The sequence below is a fragment of the Phoenix dactylifera genome, chromosome 8 (assembly GCF_051530095.1).
Source record: "Phoenix dactylifera cultivar Ajwa chromosome 8, Ajwa_hap1_PhDact_Kaust_v1.1, whole genome shotgun sequence".
In the NCBI taxonomy this organism is placed as follows: Eukaryota; Viridiplantae; Streptophyta; class Magnoliopsida; order Arecales; family Arecaceae; genus Phoenix; species Phoenix dactylifera.
The window spans coordinates 31026664-31048734 of NC_143197.1; the positions used below are offsets into that span (position 1 = coordinate 31026664).

General features: G+C 40.3%; 2 protein-coding genes across 22 annotated transcripts; one reads left to right on the top strand and one right to left on the bottom strand.

Moving 5' to 3' along the window:
• Positions 1 to 9115: 9115 nt before the first annotated feature.
• LOC103702835 (dirigent protein 17-like) lies at positions 9116 to 19408 on the bottom strand. 19 transcript variants are annotated; one of them, XM_088703585.2, is made up of 8 exons: positions 19278 to 19369; positions 14447 to 14881; positions 13971 to 14201; positions 12729 to 12920; positions 12322 to 12479; positions 11000 to 11928; positions 10674 to 10925; positions 9116 to 9903 (listed from the first exon to the last, which is right to left on the bottom strand). In XM_088703585.2, exons 2-3 carry the CDS (start codon positions 14827 to 14829, stop codon positions 14108 to 14110), a joined length of 477 nt encoding a protein of 158 aa, XP_088559711.2. In that variant the 5' UTR covers positions 14830 to 14881; positions 19278 to 19369; the 3' UTR covers positions 9116 to 9903; positions 10674 to 10925; positions 11000 to 11928; positions 12322 to 12479; positions 12729 to 12920; positions 13971 to 14107. The 19 variants fall into 19 exon arrangements, with proteins under 19 accessions (XP_088559711.2, XP_088559712.2, XP_088559710.2 ...); XM_088703586.2 differs by having other exon boundaries at positions 10030 to 10925; XM_088703584.2 differs by having other exon boundaries at positions 12294 to 12479.
• On the top strand, positions 9382 to 13983 carry LOC103702834 (ferric reductase-like transmembrane component family protein). 3 transcript variants are annotated; one of them, XM_008785413.5, is made up of 15 exons: positions 9382 to 9802; positions 10402 to 10564; positions 10644 to 10692; positions 10800 to 10913; positions 11021 to 11440; positions 11525 to 11911; positions 12011 to 12106; positions 12216 to 12331; positions 12411 to 12513; positions 12603 to 12691; positions 12785 to 12935; positions 13026 to 13172; positions 13269 to 13397; positions 13479 to 13557; positions 13624 to 13983. In XM_008785413.5, exons 1-15 carry the CDS (start codon positions 9382 to 9384, stop codon positions 13731 to 13733), a joined length of 2574 nt encoding a protein of 857 aa, XP_008783635.2. In that variant the 3' UTR covers positions 13734 to 13983. The 3 variants fall into 3 exon arrangements, with proteins under 3 accessions (XP_008783635.2, XP_088559705.1, XP_088559703.1); XM_088703579.2 differs by lacking the exon at positions 9382 to 9802 and having other exon boundaries at positions 10404 to 10564; XM_088703577.2 differs by lacking the exons at positions 9382 to 9802; positions 10402 to 10564; positions 10644 to 10692 and having other exon boundaries at positions 10779 to 10913.
• Positions 19409 to 22071: the final 2663 nt, after the last annotated feature.

Sequence of the window (22071 nt, forward strand, 5' to 3'; positions counted from 1 at the left end):
GAGTTTTTATATAGACCATCATGATGTGTTGGAATTTGCGCAGCACACAAGTCTTACATAATTCTTGAATAATTTTTGAATTTTTTTTGTGAACAGAATTTCTAGACCAGCTTCAAAGTTCTCAATAAAATGTTCCAGTGAAATCTGAGGTAACGGATATAACAATTTTTGTTTCAAGAAAGTCTTATCTACGGTGCCAATCATGTGGTTCGGATTCAAATGCAGAACACCCAAGGATTTTTGCTGCTTGTGTTCGTGGTCCTTTGAGGGGACCTTTGGAGACATGATTGTTTCAGGACTTAGAATTATTGCAATGGAGGCAAATAGTACAAACCTTGTATTGGTTTCTATCTGCTTAGATCCTAAACCTGGACGACTGCCCAGAAGAAATAAGTTATGGCCATCCATCTAAGCATCTCTTTGTTGTCAGCGAGCCTGCACTTGCTTTTGCTATTGTTGAAGGGAAGGGTCATGAGGGGATGCCACTAAACCCTTCTGTTACCAGCCCAAAATAATCAATCTATGGGGCTCACCTACATAAATCTTCTTGAATGGTGCACAGTGAACATTAAACTTATTGAGTGCCCCGAAATATCGGACGCACCTTTAAATATTTCATCAATTAATAGAACTAAAGTATCCAATTCATCTTAATCAGTCGTGATTCATTAACTACTGCTTCTTCTTGAATGAATCATGGGCATTGCATCTCGAACGCAATATTTGATGTGAAAAAAACTGATGAAAATATCCGCTCCTAAAAGAAAAATGATGACAAGAAGGAGAAGAAGAATATGTGAATGCAATCGGTATGAATCTCCGGATCTATGCTTATTTTCAACTCTCCGTCATCAAAAGCGGTTTCCAACTGCCATGAAAATCTCGAGGAGATTTCCCTATCTCAATTGTCAATTTTTGGTGACATTGTCATCATGAAAGCTTTCCCAAGGTGATGACCCAAAACGAGCTAACGCGACTTTTTTGGGACCTTTGTCTGTATCTGAACTGTGATGCCAGGAGCTAATGAGATTATTTTAGTGAAATTAAAAAGCCGGTGCTACCGGTGCGAGATGGCAAGGATGCTGGAGAAAATTTGAGTGCAATATTTATCTGAAAAATATCTGCAATCATGAAAACAAATGCATCATCTAAATGATGGCCAACTTCTTAAATGGGCTTAGGCTTGGACATGAATGGGCCAGCCTCTAATAAACAGGGTTAATTTGACACCTAAGGAAGAGCAGAGCTGCGTGCAGCCTGGGCAAGCCTTCGACATGCACGGGTAGTATTGCGGGCCAGCTCGCTTATTTTGGAGGGTGACTCGGCCACTGTCGTCCGGTGGATTCAGAGGGGATTGGGGGGTGAGGGCACAGATCGACCACCCCTTGATTCGCGATATTATGATGATAATGAGTGAGGGGGGGGCCATTCTGGCCAAGCATGTATTCAGGGAGGCCAATGGGGCAGCCGATTGGGTGGCTGCCTACGTGGTAACGCGGCCCACCACTCAGGGTATGCCCTCTGGTCGGGGGAGGCGGAGCTGCCATTGGCACTCCGTGAGATATTGTATTTTGATCTTATTGGGTGTATTCGTACCCGTACTGTATGAAGCACTCGTATTCAGCAAAAAAAAGGAAGAGCAGAGCAGTGCATATATATGCATGAGATCATATAGAGGCAATGATCCCTTGCAATACAATATTGGAAACCGTCAGTCCTTTCTAAGCACTAAAATAAATGAGAGGGCATGCTGCAAATTGGATGCTGAGGGGTTAAGAAAAATTAGTACTCAATGAAAACTTTAAACATATATGAATGATCCGAACATCATATCTATATATATATAAAGTAGTAGAAATAGGAACGTATACTTCCTACCATAGTGAATGTCTTTTGTCTTTTAAGCTCTAGCATTGAAGTCCCGATCAATATAACTCGGCAAGAATACTTTAGTGAGAAAAGAGACTTCTGTTCTTTTTCTAACCTTATGGGACGTACTAATGGATGTACACTGTACAGATACATTGATTTTAGTAAACTCTACAACTACATTATAATGATGTTTATCCAACTCTTCAGTTTATCAAGAAAACTGTACATGAATATGGTGTGGGGGCCACCTTAAGGGATAATTATCAATTAAAGTTTACACTGAAGACTTCGAGGCATTCTCATCGGTCCAAGTTTAGTTCTCTTATTGGCTTGTGTGCACTTTACTTCCCTTCCCTTTTTCTTTGTTAAGGGAAACTTTATTTTCTTTTCTTTTTTTTTGTGCCACCGACGATTTTTAACTATGTCTTCAATTAGCTGGCATAATCTGTTTTAAGACCTGTAGACCAGTAGCAGTGAGACCAAAAATGATTTGACCTGCAACATCTCATGATCAATTTCTTAGTCTGCATGCGTTTTTTAGCTGGCATCTTCCTTAAAGTCTAGTCTGCCCATATGTGGATATAACTATTAGCTTTCATTAGGTAGAACGGGGAAGACTTTGTGGGCAAGCCCCACCCACCTGCCATGAATCCACCACCCTAAAGTTTAGTGGGAGAGAAAGATGTTACCATTCTCAATTCCCCCAACAACCATGGGTCCAATAGAGAAGGGATTTAATGTTCTGCTGTCACACTTGATAAGGAAGTCTGTGAGTGTATATGAGAGGATCCAGCCTTGTAGATCGAGAGCCGCACCTTATTCTTTGTCAGTGAGTTGGCAAAGGGATTGGAATGGAGGAAAACATTTCAGACACACAAAATACTTGTTTGTCTTGTTCGAACCTAGCAGGATAAACTGGGTAAAGTTGAGCCTGAGGTTGAGGAAGAAAGAAGCAGAATAGAATAAAATATTGGGGAGTGCCATTCCTTTCTAAGCTCTAAAATAAAAGGAGGGTGGAGAGGAGCTAAAATGAATCGTTCACATGGGAGGTCGACGAGTTAGAATCATGTTGCAAGTTTGGATCAGTACTCGAAGCACTTCTTTAATGGGCAGCGTTTTTATTTCTTGGTTTCTGTGAAGCTTAGTAGCATTCAGTTTATCGTAGTTTTTGGCAACTCATTTTGTTAAAATTTCCACTGACCATTTTTTTTAGGGGAATTTACTTTTCCATCCCTCTAAAGACTCCACTGTAACAAAAAGTCCTTGTTAATTAAATCTAAAACAACCGGTCCAGAAACTTTCCAAACTGTAATTCCCGGTCCCTGAGCCCCTTTTATTTTGAAATAAGATACCGAAAATGCCCCTTCCCTCATGATCTCCCATCCTTCCGAAGAAGAAAAATTTCAGAGACTTTCCGAACTGTAATCTCCGAGCCGCGGCTGCTGCCGACCGCGGCCTGCCCCCTCCCGCAGCCGCCGCCGGCCCGGCTCGCCTCCTCCCGAGCCCCCTCCCGCGGCCGCGCCGCCGGGAATGCCTCCGCCCCCGCCCCCATGGTGGGAAGGTACCGAAGAAGAGGAAGAAGGGCGCCGTCCCGCATCCTGCGGCTGTCGCCGGCCACGGCCCGCCCTCCTCCAGCGTCCGCCGTGGCCCAGCCCCTTTCCGGCGCCGCCGGCCTCGCAGAAAGAGAAGAAAGAAAAAGAAGGGAAGAAGAGAAGAAAAAAAAGAAAAAGAAAAGAAAAAGTTTGAACTGGGGTCAACTCCTGCTCTGCTGGGGTCGACTCGTGAGAATCTTGGGTCGACTCGCTCACTTCTACAACAATTTTCTAAGAACACTTAACTGTGTGCACAGTCCTGTTAACTGTGTTCGCAGACAACTTAACTGTGTGCCGCCAGCTCGCGGAAGGAGAAAAAAGAAGAAAGAAGAAGAAGGGAAGAAGAGAAGAAAAAAAAAGAAAAAAAAAAGAAAAAAAGGAAAAAATAAAAATAAAGTTAAATAAGCTTGGAACAATTAAATAAGTTTGGAATACACTTAATCTAACATGACACACAGTTAAATAAGCTTGGAACATATTTAAATCATCCCGGAACACACTTATTCTACCCCAGAACACAGTTATTTCGACTGTGCACACAGTTAAGTATTATTAGAAAATTATTGTAGACTTATGCTGAGCTGGGGTCAAGCTGGGGTCGACCCCTGAAGAGCTGGGGTCGACCCCTAAAGATATGGAGTCGACCCCTGAAATCAGGCAGAAAAACAGCTCTCTGGAAAGCCTGAGAGAGTCGACTCCAGGTGAGCAGGGGTCGACTCGTGCTATTAAGGGGTCGACTCCACGTGAGCAGGGGTCGACCCCAGGTCTGTGAACACAGTTAAGTTGTATGTGAACACAGTTAACTTGTCTAGGAACACAGTTAAGTTGTCTGTGAACACAGTTAACTTGTCTAGGAACACAGTTGTTTAGGAACACAGTTAAGTTATTTGGGAACACAGTTAACTTGTCTAGGAACACAGTTAATTTGTCTAGGAACACAGTTAATTTGTCTAGGAACACAGCTAACTTGTCTAGGAACACAGCTAACTTGTCTAGGAACACAGTTAACTTGTCTAGGAACACAGTTGTCTAGGAACACAGTTAAGTTGTCTGTGAACACAGTTAAGTTGTTTAGGAACACAGTTATCTAAGAATACAATTAACTTGTCTAGGAACACAGTTAAGTTGTCTGTGAACACAGTTAACTTGTCTAGGAACACAGTTGTTTAGGAACACAGTTAAGTTGTTTGGGAACACAGTTAACTTGTCTGGGAACACAGTTAAGTTGTCTAGGAACACAGTTAATTTGTCTAGGAACACAGTTAACTTGTCTAGGAACACAGTTGTTTAGGAACACAGTTAAATTGTTTGGGAACACAGTTAACTTGTCTAGGAACACAGTTAACTTGTCTAGGAACACAGTTGTCTAGGAACACAGTTAAGTTGTCTGTGAACACAGTTAAGTTGTTTAGGAACACAGTTATCTAAGAATACAGTTAACTTGTCTAGGAACACAGTTAAGTTGTCTGTGAACACAGTTAACTTGTCTAGGAACACAGTTGTTTAGGAACACAGTTAAGTTGTTTGGGAACACAGTTAACTTGTCTAGGAAAGCCTGAGAGTCGACTCCAGGTGAGCAGGGGTCGACTCGTGCTGTTAAGGGGTCGACTCCAGATGAGCAGAGGTCGACTCCAGGTCTGTGAACACAGTTAAGTTGCCTGTGAACACAATTAACTTGTCTAGGAACACAGTTAACTTTATTTTTATTTTTATTTTATTTTTTTTCTTCTTTTTCTTTCATTTTCTTTTATTTTCTTTTCTTTTTCTTTTTTTTTTTCTCTTCTTCCCTTCTCCTTCTTTCTTCTTCCTTCTCCTCTCGCGAGGCCGGCAGCTACGGAAGGGGGTCGGACGGTGGCGGCCACAGGATGGGGCCACCGGGGGGGCAGCGGCTCCTCTTCTTTGGCACCTCCCCACCGTGGGGGCGGAGGTATTTTCGGCGGCGCGGAAGGGGGCAGCGGGTGCGGGAGGGGGCGGGCTGTGGCCGGCGGCAGGCGCGGGAGGGGGTGGGCCGTGGCTGGCGGCTGCCTTTTTCTTCTCCTTCTTCGGTGGGAATGGGAGAGGCGGGGGCATTTTGGTCCCATAAAGCAATGTTGAAATATATATGGACCGGTTGTTAAACAACCGGTCAACAGGGATTTAATGTTAAAGTTCGGTCAATAAATGGACCGCTGAGCAAGTTCCCCTTTTTTTTACTACCCATCTCTTAAATTAGCTGGCATTTACCTTAAAGCTTAGGTGGTGCAAATTGGGATTTTTAGGGGCTAAGAAATTTAGTATTGAAAGCATTGTATTTATTAGCAAGCATTGTAATCTTTGTTTGGTTAGTTGCCATGTGTGTATGCTTAGTAACTGTTGAGCAGCAGTTTTATTTTCGAGCCCTTGGTATAGCCCTTGGATTATCTAAGTGTTCATGAACAGGAAGCTCAAATGCGTACGGACTGATGATTGAATCAAGAACGCCTAGAATGTAAATATTAATCATAAAATGGCAGTCAAACCAACGAAGGTTTTCTCTAATAACATCAAACTGATTAATTTCTTAATGTGTATTTGTTCACTTAGCTGGCTGACATGTACCTTCAAATTTAGTCTAACCTATTTGGATATTACCATTGGCTTCCATTAATTAGATAGTGTCAAACTGGGAAGTCCCATCCACCTGCTACGAATCCAACCATGTGGTTGGAGAATCCAACCATGTGTTTGGTGTTGATATGTGAGGCAAAAGGATTGGAATATAGGACACCTTGTCAGAAATAATACTCAAAACCTAATGAAATTTTTTTTTTTTTTATTTGTGTGTATATGAGAAAGAAAGAGAGAGAGAGAGAATGAAAGACTAGTTTGTCTTCTTCTTGAAAGCATACGTACAAGAGTTGAAGAAATAATGGGTTCTCACCCCCACACTAGAAGAACCAAACAAAAGAAATTGAATAGGGAGTACAGATAGCCAGGCTGGAGGAAGGGAAGGGTGGGGCCCTTGGACTCCAAACGTGCCAACCATTTTTTTTTTTTTTTTTTTTTTTGAAGGAACGAGCTTACTCTCACGACTTGATTGCCGTGAGAAAATGACTTCAGTTTCTCTGTACGCGAGTTGTTGCAAATGAGAAGCATGCACTTAACTCACGTTGCTTCTCCTTTGTGCCAATTGCTTATTACTGGCATAATTATATATACATGAGCTTCCATGTCCATACATGTGGAATAACTCGATACAAGTATATATGACCCTGTATTAATTCTCTATGGCTCAGAGGAGGAGATATGGAGGATGAAAGCAAGCAAAAAATGGAGATGCAGAGAGTTTATGTAATATGGCCAGGATACTATGTACGGATATTTGTTCAAAATTGAATGTGGTATCTCATTCATGGACGGGTTTGCACCATTTTATTCTTTTAAAATAATTAGTTTTACCATATAAGCGACTAGTTGAATTTAAGGTTTCCTCAATTCTAGTTAATAGTTCAAAAATTATGCAGGATAAAGTTTAATGATAGAAATTTGAGAAAGACAGGCTCCATGATCGACAAATATTGAAGCAATTCAATATAGCTTGGTTAGATATTTTGATGGCCACTTATGCTATGCGAGGATAGCATCTATCATTTTACTGTCGAAATAAAAACATATGTTCCATGTAAAGTAGGGTAGCATGAGAAAGAAGATAACGACTTTTGGTTCGGTGCGCTTTTACCATCAACAAATAGAAAAAAGCAATAATTGATGGATGAAACAGGAAATATACAGAAAAAAAGCTGCTCCTTACCCTAATAATTGAATCAACTTTTATCTAAATTATCATACTTAATGGATGAGTTAACTTCAAAGTTGTCGCTTGAGATACTTAGCTCTTGCCACCATCTCAATCGACGAACTTTTAAAAGTTTGATCACATGAAGTGCCATGCTATATTGCTAAGGAGCATATCTATATCACAGCGCAAAAGGCTCGTAATTTCTATCATGTGATGAGCAAACAAGGGTCTGAGATCATCACACAGCACAAATCAATTCATCCTAGTGATTCATGCAAGCATTGCACTCAAAAATAATATTAATCAATCACTACGCATATATTCTCTTAGTCTTTTCAATCACCATTCATCAATAAAGAGATTCCTCTCTTTTGCTTTGAACGTGGTATCCGTGTTCCAATTTGCACCTTCTGTTTTGTGATAATCATAAAAGTGGCTCCACATTGACAAAGTTTGAAATGGACTTAATGCATACCATACGATCCACATGCCTTTGATAGTCATGAGCACAATGAACTTAAAGCATAACATATGATCCATGCCTCTGAAAATCATTTTAAGACACTGTACCACCCTCCGATGGTCCGACACAATTGATCAAGTTGATAGTGATCACCAAAACATATTTAGAAGGAACGATAAACCTCTCTTTTAAAAAGTTCACCTCCCCCCCCCCCCCCGAGGGGGACTTTGGGGGGGTAACGTTCCATAGCCTAAAGAAGGGGAGGGGGTTCGGGGGAGGGGAAACCATCCCATCCCCGTGGTCTTCCCCGGGATGAGAAAGAGAGGGATTTCGACCTTCGTTTTTCGGGAGAATGAAATAGGGGATCTTTGACTTTCCGGTAAGGAAAGTCATCCCATCTTTCTCTTTTTTTTTAATAAAAAGTTCACCTCAAATGTCATCCATGCATGCAATCCACTGTATAGCGGAGAAATGTGTTCTCAAAGAGATACATCCAAAGCATTTCCTAGCCACTGGGGGCTCGTTTGGTTCGCGGGAAAAGAAGGGGGGAAAGTGTGGTCAACGGGAAAGTAATGAGATGCCTCTTGTTTGGTTGGAGTTTTCAAAGGAGAGAGAAGGGAAAGTAGTATTCCCATGGGAATGTGATTCCCACATTTCATGGGAAAGTCTTTCCCATGAGAAACATGGAAAAGTTACTTTCCCATAAGGCGGGAATCACTCCATTTTTACTTTTTCCCAAAAAGTCCCTTCAGCATTAAAGAAGCATTAAAGAGGCATTAAAAACTTAATTTTTATTAAGGGCATAATAGAAATTATATATAACTTTTCTAGGAAAGTAGATGGCCAACCAAACATAAGCACCTTGGAAATTTGTCACTTTTCCATGGTCAACCAAACATGCCAAAAGTACTTTCCTAGGCATCCTCTTCCTAGGAATTTGTTTCCCAGGAATCATATTCCTAGGAAGGAAAATGCTTCCCGCGAACCAAACGAGCCCTGGGTGTAACAAATGATAAGCATCCTTTGGGCCTTCGTTGTGTACGAGTTTGGCATGACCTTTACGTGACATGAAAGGAATATGTCACAAGGGTTCTGTACGAAATAACGGTGGAGATCGCTAGGACCACCTAATCAGAGAGCATCATCACGTCCGCTGAATCCAGCTAACGAAAGGGTCGTCGGGTGGAAGGTCCACGTCGTGGGATCAAACACCTTTTTTTTTTTTTTTTTGAATTAGATCGGACGGCTAAAAATCACTGTAGATGAGATGCAGAAACGAGATCTCGGGACATGAGATGGCGAAAGCGAGATGAACCACCCAACAACTCTCTTTCGGCTACGGCAGACAACGGATACATGCATAGGGATTTCTGTGCGGATAATAAATGCACCGTCTACGAGCAGGACGCCAATTATCTACGGACGTGATGCTTTAAAGTGGGAAACATGGACGACAGATCTGGATCCGCATATTATTCTATATGCGAGTGTTCGAGGTTGGGGTTGTTTACACCGCAGCGATGAGCCCCACCAATAACGGCTATAATTTCCCTCACCCCTTCCTTCTAACCATCCTCCACCCGCCCAAACCCGGTTCTCTATTTGACCATTTCTCTCTCTCTCCATCCATGGAGCCTGCAACACCTCCATAGAGAGAATTCTCCTGAGCTCTGTAAGTACCAATAAGGATTAAGAAAATGGGATCATCACATGAATATGCTGTTGTGCCGCCAGCCAATCCTTCAGCACATGAGCTCGAGAGCGTCGCCATTCACAGCATGGACAACGGATCAGCTCCGGCGATCCCATTTGTGCACAATTCAGCAGCCCCAAAACCTCCAAGACCCGAACCACAGCGAAGCTTTGCAAGGATACTGATGACGCAGCCCTTGAAGATCAAGGAGGAGATAAAACGGCTCTCCCCGCGGGCAGTGAGGAACCCGATGGGAAAGGCCATGCGGAGGATGCAATCCAGTGCAGAATTGGGGCTCAAGAGCCTTCGCTTTCTCGATAAAACAGCAGGCGGCAAGGAGAATGGGTGGAAGGCCGTGGAGAAGCGGTTCGACCAATTCGCCATCAATGGAAGGCTACCCAAGGAGAATTTTGGGCGCTGCATTGGTTAGTCTCTCTTTGCTTCCTCCAGCAAAACTTCTTCTTTCTCAGTATTTCAAATGGAAAGAAAAGGTCACCCACCATCTCAGCACTTCTGAGGTCCTTCACTGCACAAAACAAAATATTTCGATTAAAAACAGTTCATAATAACCTCGCAGAAAGCCTGCAAGTTTGTGATGAAAACTATGTGATCTTAGAGTTTTAGTTTGTAAACAGTGTCCCTTTGCATCAACCTGATATTGGTCCATCAATGCCAGCGCAGCTTCCTGTATTCTTATACTATGGCAGAAGAGACACAGAAACTACAAACATCTAGATCATAACCACTTGAATAAGAAGTAGATTTGTGAACCAGTGTACATTTGATTTGACTGATATGGAAATTTATATTAAGCAATGCAAAAATCAAGAGCATTTCTTAGAAGAAAAGGATCTTAAACGAGCATTACATAAGCATCTCTAGCTCAATACCAATGATAACTAATGTTTGCATGGCACAATTTCCATTCCAAACAAATAATAGTGAAAGTAGGGAGAACTGGAAGTAAAAGATCTAGGCACGAAGTTATGAGGCTCTAATATTCAAGCTGAATTCCTTTTGAAAGGGATGGCTGATTCCAAGGAGTTCGCTGGGGAGCTTTTTGTTACCCTAGCAAGACGGAGGAACCTGGAACCGGAGAACGGAATTACAGTAGATGAATTAAAGGAGTTCTGGGAAGAGATGACAGACCAAAACTTTGATTCCCGGCTACGGATATTCTTTGACATGTAATAATGCCTTACCTTTCTCTTTTCAGCACTTTGACAACACAGTAATTACCTGATGTAAGTTGCTCTGTTGCATTAGGTGTGACAAGAATGGGGATGGAAAACTTACAGAAGATGAGGTCAAAGAGGTCTGCAGCTTAAGCCCTCTGAATTCCTGTCAATTCCTTGTCAAGAATTGCTTTTATTAATTAAGATTTCGAATAAAATTGATTCCGATCTGTGTCTTCATCCAAAGGTCATCATTTTGAGTGCCTCGGCAAACAAACTTGCAAAACTCAAGGGGCATGCTGCAACCTATGCGGCTCTCATAATGGAGGAACTAGACCCTGACCATCTTGGCTATATTGAGGTACCGAGAAACCTGTCATGATTTCCAATAAGTTCCCAAATTTGTTCAAACATGAGATCTAGCAGTTCAAAGATAGTAGTACTTACCATTCTCAATCATTTCACCAGATCTGGCAGCTTGAGACATTACTGCGAGGGATGGTGAGCTCACAGGGAAATGAGAAAACAGTCAAACGTAGTCATAGCCTTGCGAGAACAATGATACCAAAGCAGTACAGAAACCCAATCAACAGAAGTGTCAGCAAGACAGCAGATTTCGTTCATGAGAACTGGAGGAGGATTTGGGTTCTTTCACTATGGCTGATACTGAACATAGCACTATTTATATGGAAATTTTACCAGTACAGGCGGAGATCAGCATATGAAGTGATGGGCTATTGCGTGTGTGTAGCCAAGGGTGCAGCAGAGACCCTGAAACTGAACATGGCACTCATTCTCCTCCCTGTTTGTCGAAACACCCTTACAACGCTCAGATCAACTGCTCTTGGTAGGCTCATCCCATTTGATGATAACATCAACTTCCACAAGGTAAGGAGGCCCTTCCACCACCGAGTCTACTGAAAAGATCTTTAACACAATTTTTATTCTTCTTTCCATTTGCATCTTTTGCAGACAATTGCATTGGCCATCACAATCGGGGCTCTTATTCATACAGTTGCTCATGTAACATGTGATTTTCCAAGATTAATCACATGCCCAAAGCCGAAATTCATGATTTTATTAGGACCAAATTTCAGCTATCAGCAACCCACATATTTAACTCTATTATCCAGTGCTCCAGGGGTCACTGGTGTCCTCATGGTCATCATAATGGCATTCTCTTTCACCCTAGCCACACATTCTTTCCGAAGAAGTGTGGTAAAGTTGCCATCACCTATGCACCACTTAGCTGGATTCAATGCATTTTGGTATGCCCACCATCTTCTAGTGCTTGTGTATGTCCTCCTGGTTGTGCATTCCTACTTCATTTATCTCACTCGGGAATGGTACAAGAAGACGGTAAGGCCATGCCTTCTCTGCAGTATATAAATTTCTAAAAGATCATTATCAGCAAATATGAATGATATGAAGAAAAATAAAAATCTAATGTTTCTGCAGACGTGGATGTATCTATCAATTCCAGTCCTCTTTTATGCCTGTGAGAGACTAATCAGAAAATTTCGCGAGAAAAACTATCGTGTGAGCATTGTTAAGGTAAGCGACCCCTCATGGATATCTATGGCCTCAAGTAGTAGAAGAATGAGCATTCAGGATCAAATCAACAGAAAAAATAATAAATCTATATCTTCTGTATATCATACAGGCAGCAATATATCCAGGCAATGTTCTTTCAATACAAATGAAAAGGCCACCAGGTTTCAAATACATGAGTGGAATGTACCTATTTGTCAAATGTCCAGATGTCTCACCCTTTGAATGGTATATGTTAACCACCTCCAGAGATAATATGTCCGAATTATAATTTTCCTGTATTCAGCTTCTAATTTGATTTTAACAGGCATCCCTTCTCCATCACTTCCGCACCAGGAGATGACTACTTAAGTGTTCATATCCGGACCTTGGGAGACTGGACAACAGAGCTCAGGAATTTATTTGGAAAGGTTAGATCAAGTCAATAAAAGCAGTTAAAAATTCTAGCGAACATCAAATTTAGAAGGCACAATAACTAAAACAAATTTCTCTTATACAGGTTTGTGAATCACAAGTTTTGTCTAAGAAGGCCAACCTAGTCAGACTTGAAACAACAGTTGTAGCAGATGCTCAAATTCAAGAAGCTAGGTGAGCAGAAAATAGATTATGGTTTTCACAAACTCACACTGGGTAAAATTTCAGCAACCCCGAGCTTCCCATAGTAATAGGACTCTCTTGCAGATTCCCAAAGCTCCTGATAGATGGGCCTTATGGTGCACCAGCTCAAAATTACAAAAAATATGATATTCTTTTGCTCATCGGGCTTGGAATTGGTGCAACTCCATTTATCAGCATACTAAAGGATCTCCTCAACAATCTGAAGTCAAATGAAGTAAGTTATATACAATACTGTTTTAAATGTATTAAAAAAAAGTATCACTAAACAAAAAGAAGAATACTGACAGGGTTGAAATTGATGTAGGAAGTACAGAATATACACAAGTCAGATGTACACAACATCAAAGGAAATAGTCCAGGAAGAGCTTACTTCTATTGGGTGACAAGGGAACAGGGTTCCTTTGAATGGTTTAAAGGTGTCATGAATGATGTGGCAGAAAGTGACCATAATGTACTTCCTAGAAAATCTGTTGCTTCCTTTACCCTTTACTCTTCACTTCCATCTTCCTTTGCAAACTAACCGGTTAAAAATGTCTGGCTATTGCAGAATGTTATAGAAATGCACAACTACTTGACCAGTGTGTATGAAGAAGGTGATGCAAGGTCAGCTCTGATTGCAATGGTTCAGTCACTACAGCATGCCAAGAATGGTGTTGATATTGTCTCTGGCAGTCGGGTAATTATCTTTCAGCTATAAATTTGTTGCAATATCAAGCAAAAGAATATGCTTGGCTTATTTCTAACTCATGCATGACAGATTCGGACCCATTTTGCAAGGCCAAACTGGAGGAAAGTGTTCTCAGACTTAGCTAATACACATAAGTCTTCTCGCATAGGTAAGCTTTACTCAAGTGATCAGGGCATTTATATTATTTGTGCACTTCTTAATTTGTGGACTGCAGGTGTTTTCTACTGCGGATCTCCAACACTTACAAAACAACTGAGAGATCTTTCACAAGAATTCAGTCATACCACCACAACCCGCTTCCATTTCCACAAGGAGAACTTTTAGAATGGAGCCAAGAAATATTGATGGACAACATATACTTGTACAGGAAAAGAAAAGAGAGAGGCCAAAATATGACATGTTTTCTTGGATATTCTATGAGCAGAATTTCTATTTTCAGCTGTTTTAGTTATCTTTGCATCATATACATATACGGAGAATATGAGTGAGATATGATTTTCTCTTTCAGCTTTTCTTGTCACAAGAATTATTCAGGAAACTTCTTTAATTCCAAACCAGTACCTTGAACCGAGAATTTTCTTCTTTTTTGCTTTTCAGCTCTAGTAGTTCTCCCACTTTGTTTCTGAAATTTTCTTTGCCTATTTGAAGTTTCCTGTGTAGTTACTTCCTTATTTGGAGTAGCCTGTACTAATTGTCTTTCAAGTTCTGATGCAGTTGGCTTTTGCAAAAGCTCCGATAAACTCACCATGCTTTCTGCATTCTGAAATTTTTCTGAGATAGCTATGTCTTTGCCTGGTTCAGATACAGATTTGTCAGAGTAGCACACTTGCAAAGAAGTTTTAGTACTTTCTGTTTGAATTATGCTTTGCCGCCTTTTGCTACCAAAATCTAATTCTACTTGCTTTTTACCCTTTAATTCACTCGTTTGGGATGCTTCAAGGAGCTCCAATGTCTTTTTCACACTTCCTACATTTTTAGCACGACCTTTTCTTGTTTTAGTCATAGAAACTCCTGACTGGCAAGTGGATTTCTCATACCTGCATCTTCGCAAAGCCAGGGCTTTTAGTGGAATAGAAATGTCAAGGGGTAACAACACATCCTCCAGTTCATGCCACTCAAGATCTTCAAAATCCCCATCTTCATATGTCACTCTGTACCAATTTGTTTCGCTGTCATACTTCTCCACCTCTCCAGAATAATAACGATCTCCAAATAACTTCAGAACTTTCCTTCCTTCCAGCCATTCACCAAAATATGGATCATCGTTCGATCCAGCATCATTTGTGGTGTCAGGAGGAATGGATGTTGCAGCAACAGGAGGCACAGCTGGTACGCCGTTAATTATGATAGCAGGCTCCCCAATCACCTCTGATATAGATGCAGGATTTGGCTCTGGATCATCATGTACTTTTTCCATCATAACACTTGGCTCGAATGTTCCTTTTCATTAGCTAGCAAAGGAAGCGAACACTCTATAAGATAGAGGAAGTAAAAAACTTGTCAATAAGTGATGGAAAATCTAGCTATTAAATAAATGAATGTGAAGAAATCTCAAGTACTGGAGATTCAACATAGAGCAAGCATGATTATTTTAAGCGAACATTACGAACTTATGATCATATGAATATCCCTGATACCATCTACCATCATACTTATACATGAAACCTCATTAACCGCACTCCCCCTCCCCAACCCCAACCTGCCAAATGGAAAGGGAGTGAAACAAGGAGTAGCAGTGGAATGGGGCAGCAAATCTCAAATTTATGCACCCTTAATTGAACCTATAACAACCTGCTAGTACACCTTTGCTTGGATGGATTACTCCTAGTGAAAGAAACCTCACAAGCAATACAAAATGTAAGACAGAGAAGAGGAAAGGACCTAATAGAAATGATGGGAAGATGCTTAGGGCTGAACCAAAGAATTGATAGAATTTCAGGTCCAGACCCAAACTCCAATATATGTGAATAAGATCAAGTTGTCAAAAAAATATTGGTAATTAATGTTTAGGATTGATTAAAGGTTTAGGGTTCTGCAGTTTTAATTGGATTTCTGTCACAAAGAGGGCTGCTTGGAAGAGAAAAGGTTTCGCCATTTACAGGTTCACAAAATGGAGGATAAGGTGGCTGGACAGAAGCAGATCTGTTTGTTGTGGAGGAAGGTCGTAGTGCTTGGTGAGTCAGCGAGGACTGTTATAAGTTGATTCATAACTTGTTTAAGTACTGTGATTACAGATAAAAGGACTGAATTAGTTTAAGAGGACAAAAGACAAAAAGAAAATGAGTGAAAGGTGAAACAAATAATAGTAAGTAGAATTGCTCCAGACCTAAGAATCTCTTTGAGGTTTGAAAGCACCACAGTCTCACTGTGGCATCACACTATGAAAAAATGACAAGAAAAAAGAACTTTTAATCCAACAATTCATCTCGAGCTCTTCAAGAGTCAAAAAGAAAGGATCTTCTCAGAGTATTCTTCAGATTTAAAATGTCCAATACATAGTAGGACAGTTGAAGAGGAGGCTCCCTTACCTAGAGCACAAAGAAGGGCCAGCTACCAGCTGGTCCACTTTTTTTTTTGTTATCTTTTGTTTCTTTGAACAATCCTATTTATATAAAGCCTTCTTTAGGTTCAAAGATATGGCCAAGCAACTCTAGTCCTATTTCCCATTATTATAATAAGTTCTTACCAAGAAAGAATTACTTTACAAGGGGATCTGACAGTCATCTATTATTGGATCAAAAAAAGGTTCCAGCCGCCTAGAGTAACCACATCTAAACTATTGTATTTCTTCTTTTGTTTAGCTACAGAACATGTTATATCTAGCAAAGATTTGAACATCAGATTCTTTAAGTCTAAAAAAAAGTTACGCCACTTCCATGAGAGAAGATGAAAATGTTGTTAGAAAACATGGTTTTGGGAGCTTATTTACTGCATGATGCATGGATTTGCCATAGGAGTTCAGTTCAGTTCACCATGGAAGCCCTTTCCTGCTACACTATTTCTTGAAATCTCGACATTGTGAGGCAACAATTTGAGACATAGGCATCCAACTAATTTTGTCCTCGTCTACATCAGTCACATATAATCTATAATAAATATCTAACAATTGTTCCATCATTACCAATAAACCGAGCCTCCACATCTTCTCATCTTTAAATCTTAAAAGTTTGCAAGATATCTATCATCAACTAGAAGGCCCCCAGCACCGTTCCCTTAAACCCTTCCATCAGCAAGAAAAATGAAGCCCGTCATCCCTCAACTCTCCGATAACCAAAAAATCCGGTTATATACATTTTGCCACACCCCAACAAGAAAGAATTACTTTACAAGGGGATCTGACAGTCATCTATTATTGGATCAAAAAAAGGTTCCAGCCGCCTAAAGTAACCACATCTAAACTATTGTATTTCTTCTTTTGTTTAGCTATAGAACATGTTATATCTAGCAAAGATTTGAACATCAGATTCTTTAAGTCTAAAAAAAAGTTACGCCACTTCCATGAGAGAAGATGAAAATGTTGTTAGAAAACATGGTTTTGGGAGCTTATTTACTGCATGATGCATGGATTTGCCATAGGAGTTCAGTTCAGTTCACCATGGAAGCCCTTTCCTGCTACACTATTTCTTGAAATCTCGACATTGTGAGGCAACAATTTGAGACATAGGCATCCAACTAATTTTGTCCTCGTCTACATCAGTCACATATAATCTATAATAAATATCTAACAATTGTTCCATCATTACCAATAAACCGAGCCTCCACATCTTCTCATCTTTAAATCTTAAAAGTTTGCAAGATATCTATCATCAACTAGAAGGCCCCCAGCACCGTTCCCTTAAACCCTTCCATCAGCAAGAAAAATGAAGCCCGTCATCCCTCAACTCTCCGATAACCAAAAAATCCGGTTATATACATTTTGCCACACCCCAACAAGAAAGAATTACTTTACAAGGGGATCTGACAGTCATCTATTATTGGATCAAAAAAAGGTTCCAGCCGCCTAAAGTAACCACATCTAAACTATTGTATTTCTTCTTTTGTTTAGCTACAGAACATGTTATATCTAGCAAAGATTTGAACATCAGATTCTTTAAGTCTAAAAAAAAGTTATGCCACTTCCATGAGAGAAGATGAAAATGTTGTTAGAAAACATGGTTTTGGGAGCTTATTTACTGCATGATGCATGGATTTGCCATAGGAGTTCAGTTCAGTTCACCATGGAAGCCCTTTCCTGCTACACTATTTCTTGAAATCTCGACATTGTGAGGCAACAATTTGAGACATAGGCATCCAACTAATTTTGTCCTCGTCTACATCAGTCACATATAATCTATAATAAATATCTAACAATTGTTCCATCATTACCAATAAACCGAGCCTCCACATCTTCTCATCTTTAAATCTTAAAAGTTTGCAAGATATCTATCATCAACTAGAAGGCCCCCAGCACCGTTCCCTTAAACCCTTCCATCAGCAAGAAAAATGAAGCCCGTCATCCCTCAACTCTCCGATAACCAAAAAATCCGGTTATATACATTTTGCCACACCCCAACAAGACCAACACTATGACATGCTCACCCTTCCCATGATAAGCCCTTTCACTGACTTCTTCAAGGCAATTCACATGATTCCTTCTTTCTCACATACTAACTCGTACATCACTGATGATGAAGAAACTAAACCATGCATACAACTATACAAGTAAGCTAAGGGAATTTTATCAGATGGATCATATAGGATGCTAGCAAGAACCAAACAACACTGTTTGAAGGTGAGACTCTCTAGCAAATCTTTATTAAGCGTGGAGTTCAGAAATCCACAATTGTGAGAACTCTATCCAATGCAAACAGATAAGATGTCAAATAACTTATGTTGAATGTCGTTCTCTTGGAAAAATGGCGCCCAAAGGCAGAGATTGATTGATCTAGTAGCATATATTACCTTTAGTTCAAATGACCCACATCAAAATTCTCATTTAGATACTTCAAATATCACACATTCAACTTAGGATCCTTTGCACCAAACTCCTAGAGAGCACTGACACCAATCCTAGCCTTGCATTGGTCCATCTGCCCCATCAGATTGCATTCAGACATTCTTTTAGAGCATCATATAGTGAAAATACCTGACCATCCTCATCCAATGTTGCTCCTTGTGCTCATTTTCCTACATAAGCAAAACTTGAACAAGGTGTACCCCCCCCTAGTTTCTTTGCAGACCCAATTTTTTCAACTTGTTCCAATAAGATGGAAGAGATGGCATCACAAATAACAACAGAATATCAAATAGAAAATCAAAGCGGAAAAACCTAACCAAGAAAAGGAAATTTTTCTCTTATTCTTTTGAGATTGCAAAGAACCATGGTACGGACCTCACAAATAACAAGAGGATATCAAATCTTCTTGCTCTGCACCCCAACCCCCTTTCACAGTTTTAATGTCCAAATTATCAAGCCTTTCGATAATGTAAGCTCAAAAATGCCACATCATCATCCTCCAGTTCAACGAAGTGCCAATTCCTACAACCAAAAGCTGTGAAAATCCAATATTTCATACGCTACACCCTTTCTGAAGCCTTGCCCAATCCCTAGAAGCCAAGCTTCGGGATTTCAAGCTCCAGCCGAGCTCCAGCCGAGCTCAGCCATGCCAGCTTAACCTGAGCTGACGGCCCACTCGAACAATCCAATTCCCAAGCCCATCACCTAGGTTTAAGGCCAGATAGGGTTCGAAAATGTGAGGTTTAGGATCGCGACCGCGTTCCCTCTACATCCTCTCACCGCCGCGACGGCGCGAAACGACCATCACCGCCGGGATTCGAAGAGAAGGAGGAGGAAAGCGAGAAAGAAAGCTAGGGTTTTGAGTGGTCGACCTGGAGAGAAGAGACCGAAGACCGAACCCCGGCGAGTCGCCGAGCTCCATCACCGCCGCCAGGAGAGTGAGAACGGGTGCGCAACGGAGACCAGGAAGGGGACGGACTTCGAAAGAAATAAAACCACGGCGAGAAGCGATCGTGGCCGTAGAATTTCGGGTTCGGATTTGAACGCCTTAATTCGAGGATGCAGATCTCACGTTCTTATTGGATTCCGACCGGGTCTCGGTGAATCTGAGCCGTACGATCAGCTGGCAATGACACGAAAAGATTTGTGCTTTCTGATGGTGGGAGGCCATGGTTTTTAGCGGACCGGGCGAGGGCGAGGGCGAGGGCGAGGGCTTTGAGCAGAGGGTTTTTATCGTCTTCAACTAATACCGATCTATTTAATAATAATTATTGTCTATATCATTTCATTATTAAAACACATTTTTTTTAAAAAAAAGATGAGAATTTAATTAATTAGTCTGCGTTACAAGATTTTCTGCTAATTATACTCAAAATAGTGCAGCTATTCTTAAGCAATGTAATAATTATATGCTAAACATTTTTATTTTCAAAATTATAATTTCAATATAAATACTCAAAGAATATTATAATATGACTTTGATGAATTTTTATAGCCAAATTATAATGATTATAATTTTTGATTATTATTATTTTTTTTGCTAAGGCGGGTGGATCATATCTGACGAGTACGGATACACCCAATAAAATTAAAAAACTGAATACCTTGAAGTGTCGGGGGCAACTCCCCATCTCCAGCCCATAGGATACTACTGGAGTGACTGGCTACATAACTAACCATCCAGTCTACTGTCTCATTAGCTTCACGGAAAACATGTTTTGCCTAGAAGGTCTCTCCGTTCCTGACCATTGTCCAAATATCTCGGAGCAAAGGGTGGACACAACCATTACCCCTCGGGCCCCCTCGAATCCAACTAATGACTGTGGCCGAGTCTCCCTCCAGGACAATGGAACTGGCCCGTACAACACACCGGGTGTAACAAAGGTCCGCCCAAGCGGCCCTCAACTCCACACCCAGAACCGAAATGCCGAAAAATTGACTGCTCCCAGCAGCCGCGACCCTGGCAGACGGGTCCAGAATAACAAAACCCGCACCACCCCACTTACCTCCGTCCAAGATGGACGTATCGGAAACTCGGGGGTGGGGGATTATTTTCTTTTGACATATGTGCATTTGCCCAAATACTTTTATTAGTTGTATTAAATGGTTTAATATGTATATAAATTCTAATTTTAATTTATACGTGTCATGTATGTATCGATACATGCTTGCCACTAGACAATCATTGTGTTGTCATAGCTTAAACTAAAATGGACGTTCAAAAGGATATTTTGATTGTTATAATGATGCAATTTTTTAGGTTGACTCGAGTTTCAACTTGTATATTAAAACCTTCTCTAGGTTAAACTTGAACTCCTTTCTCCTCCTTAACAAATAATATCAAAGCTAATGAATCTACGACCTTGGACAACTATAGAAGTTGTAAAGGTGTTGGAATTGGTAGCTTTGTTTCATGGGCTAGTAGGCCGTGGCATGCTGAGTGGGTGCAACAAATAGACTCAATGTGGCAAGCTGACTCAATGGAACAAAAACTAGGTTGGATTGAGGACAAGCTTAGGCTTGAAAGAGCAAGTTGTTTTAAGGATCTAAAGAGCTGCAACATACTACATCAAAGTGTGGTGCATAAAGAATAGATATTGAGTTGGAGCAATAACACGTGGTGTTCTCAAAAAAGTAATTAGGTACAAAGTTTGACCAAAGAGTAATGGATTAGACTCGAAAGAGAGTTAATTAAATTGGCTCATATATTAAGGCAGAAAATGTTGAGGATTGCATGGTTTAAGCTTTTAGATTTTTTTTTTTTGGTACAAGCTTAAGCTTTTAGATTGAATTGAGTTTCGACTTATATATAAGTTCTGCCACCATTAGAACTTCCCCTACCCCAGCAAAGGTTAGATGACTATGAAGTCTTCTCTATTGAAACCTTCTAATCGCCTTTTGAATTTTGGTGGACTTATCTATCTTGTGCGAGGTATTTATGGAAATGTCAAAATTTTGACTGGGGAGAATTAAAGAAAACGTCAACGGGGAACAGGTCAATCATGTATGATGTGTGAGAGATGTGATAAAATATTGATTATCTGTTATTGAGATGCATTTTTGTTCAATCTCTTTCAGGAAATATTAAGCATGCATAGTGCCAGCCCTGCTTTAGGCAATTTGGAGGGAGAAAAATTCTTGTCTATTCCTTGCTCACTACAACATAAAAGGTTTATAGTGGTGGTTAAAATTATGGCAAAAAATATAGCAAATCGTTGATTAAACCAATATCAAGAGTTAGGAAACCATGGCAAGAGGTAACATTGTTGAAAGTATTGTCTTTAGTCATCCTATAATGATGCTTTGTAACCATCGGTATATATAAGATGCAACTTTGTTAAAAGTATGGTATTTAGTCATCCTATAGTTAGGATTTGTAACCATGGGTTTGAACTTAAAACCTCTTGGATTGTTACCTATTACTCAACCACTAAGAGAATATTAGCTTCTAGCATAAAGTTATGGTTATTATACTTATACAAAAATTATTCACGTTATAAAATATACTCATTTCAAATATATTGTAACATTTCCTATTTTAGTAATTAATTATTTTTATAAAAAAATAAATCTTCTTCTTCTTGGCAGAAAAATAAAAATAATTTCTTTTTAATATTCTAAAAGCCTTTTCATGTAAATATTTAAAAATAAATAATTTTAATATAT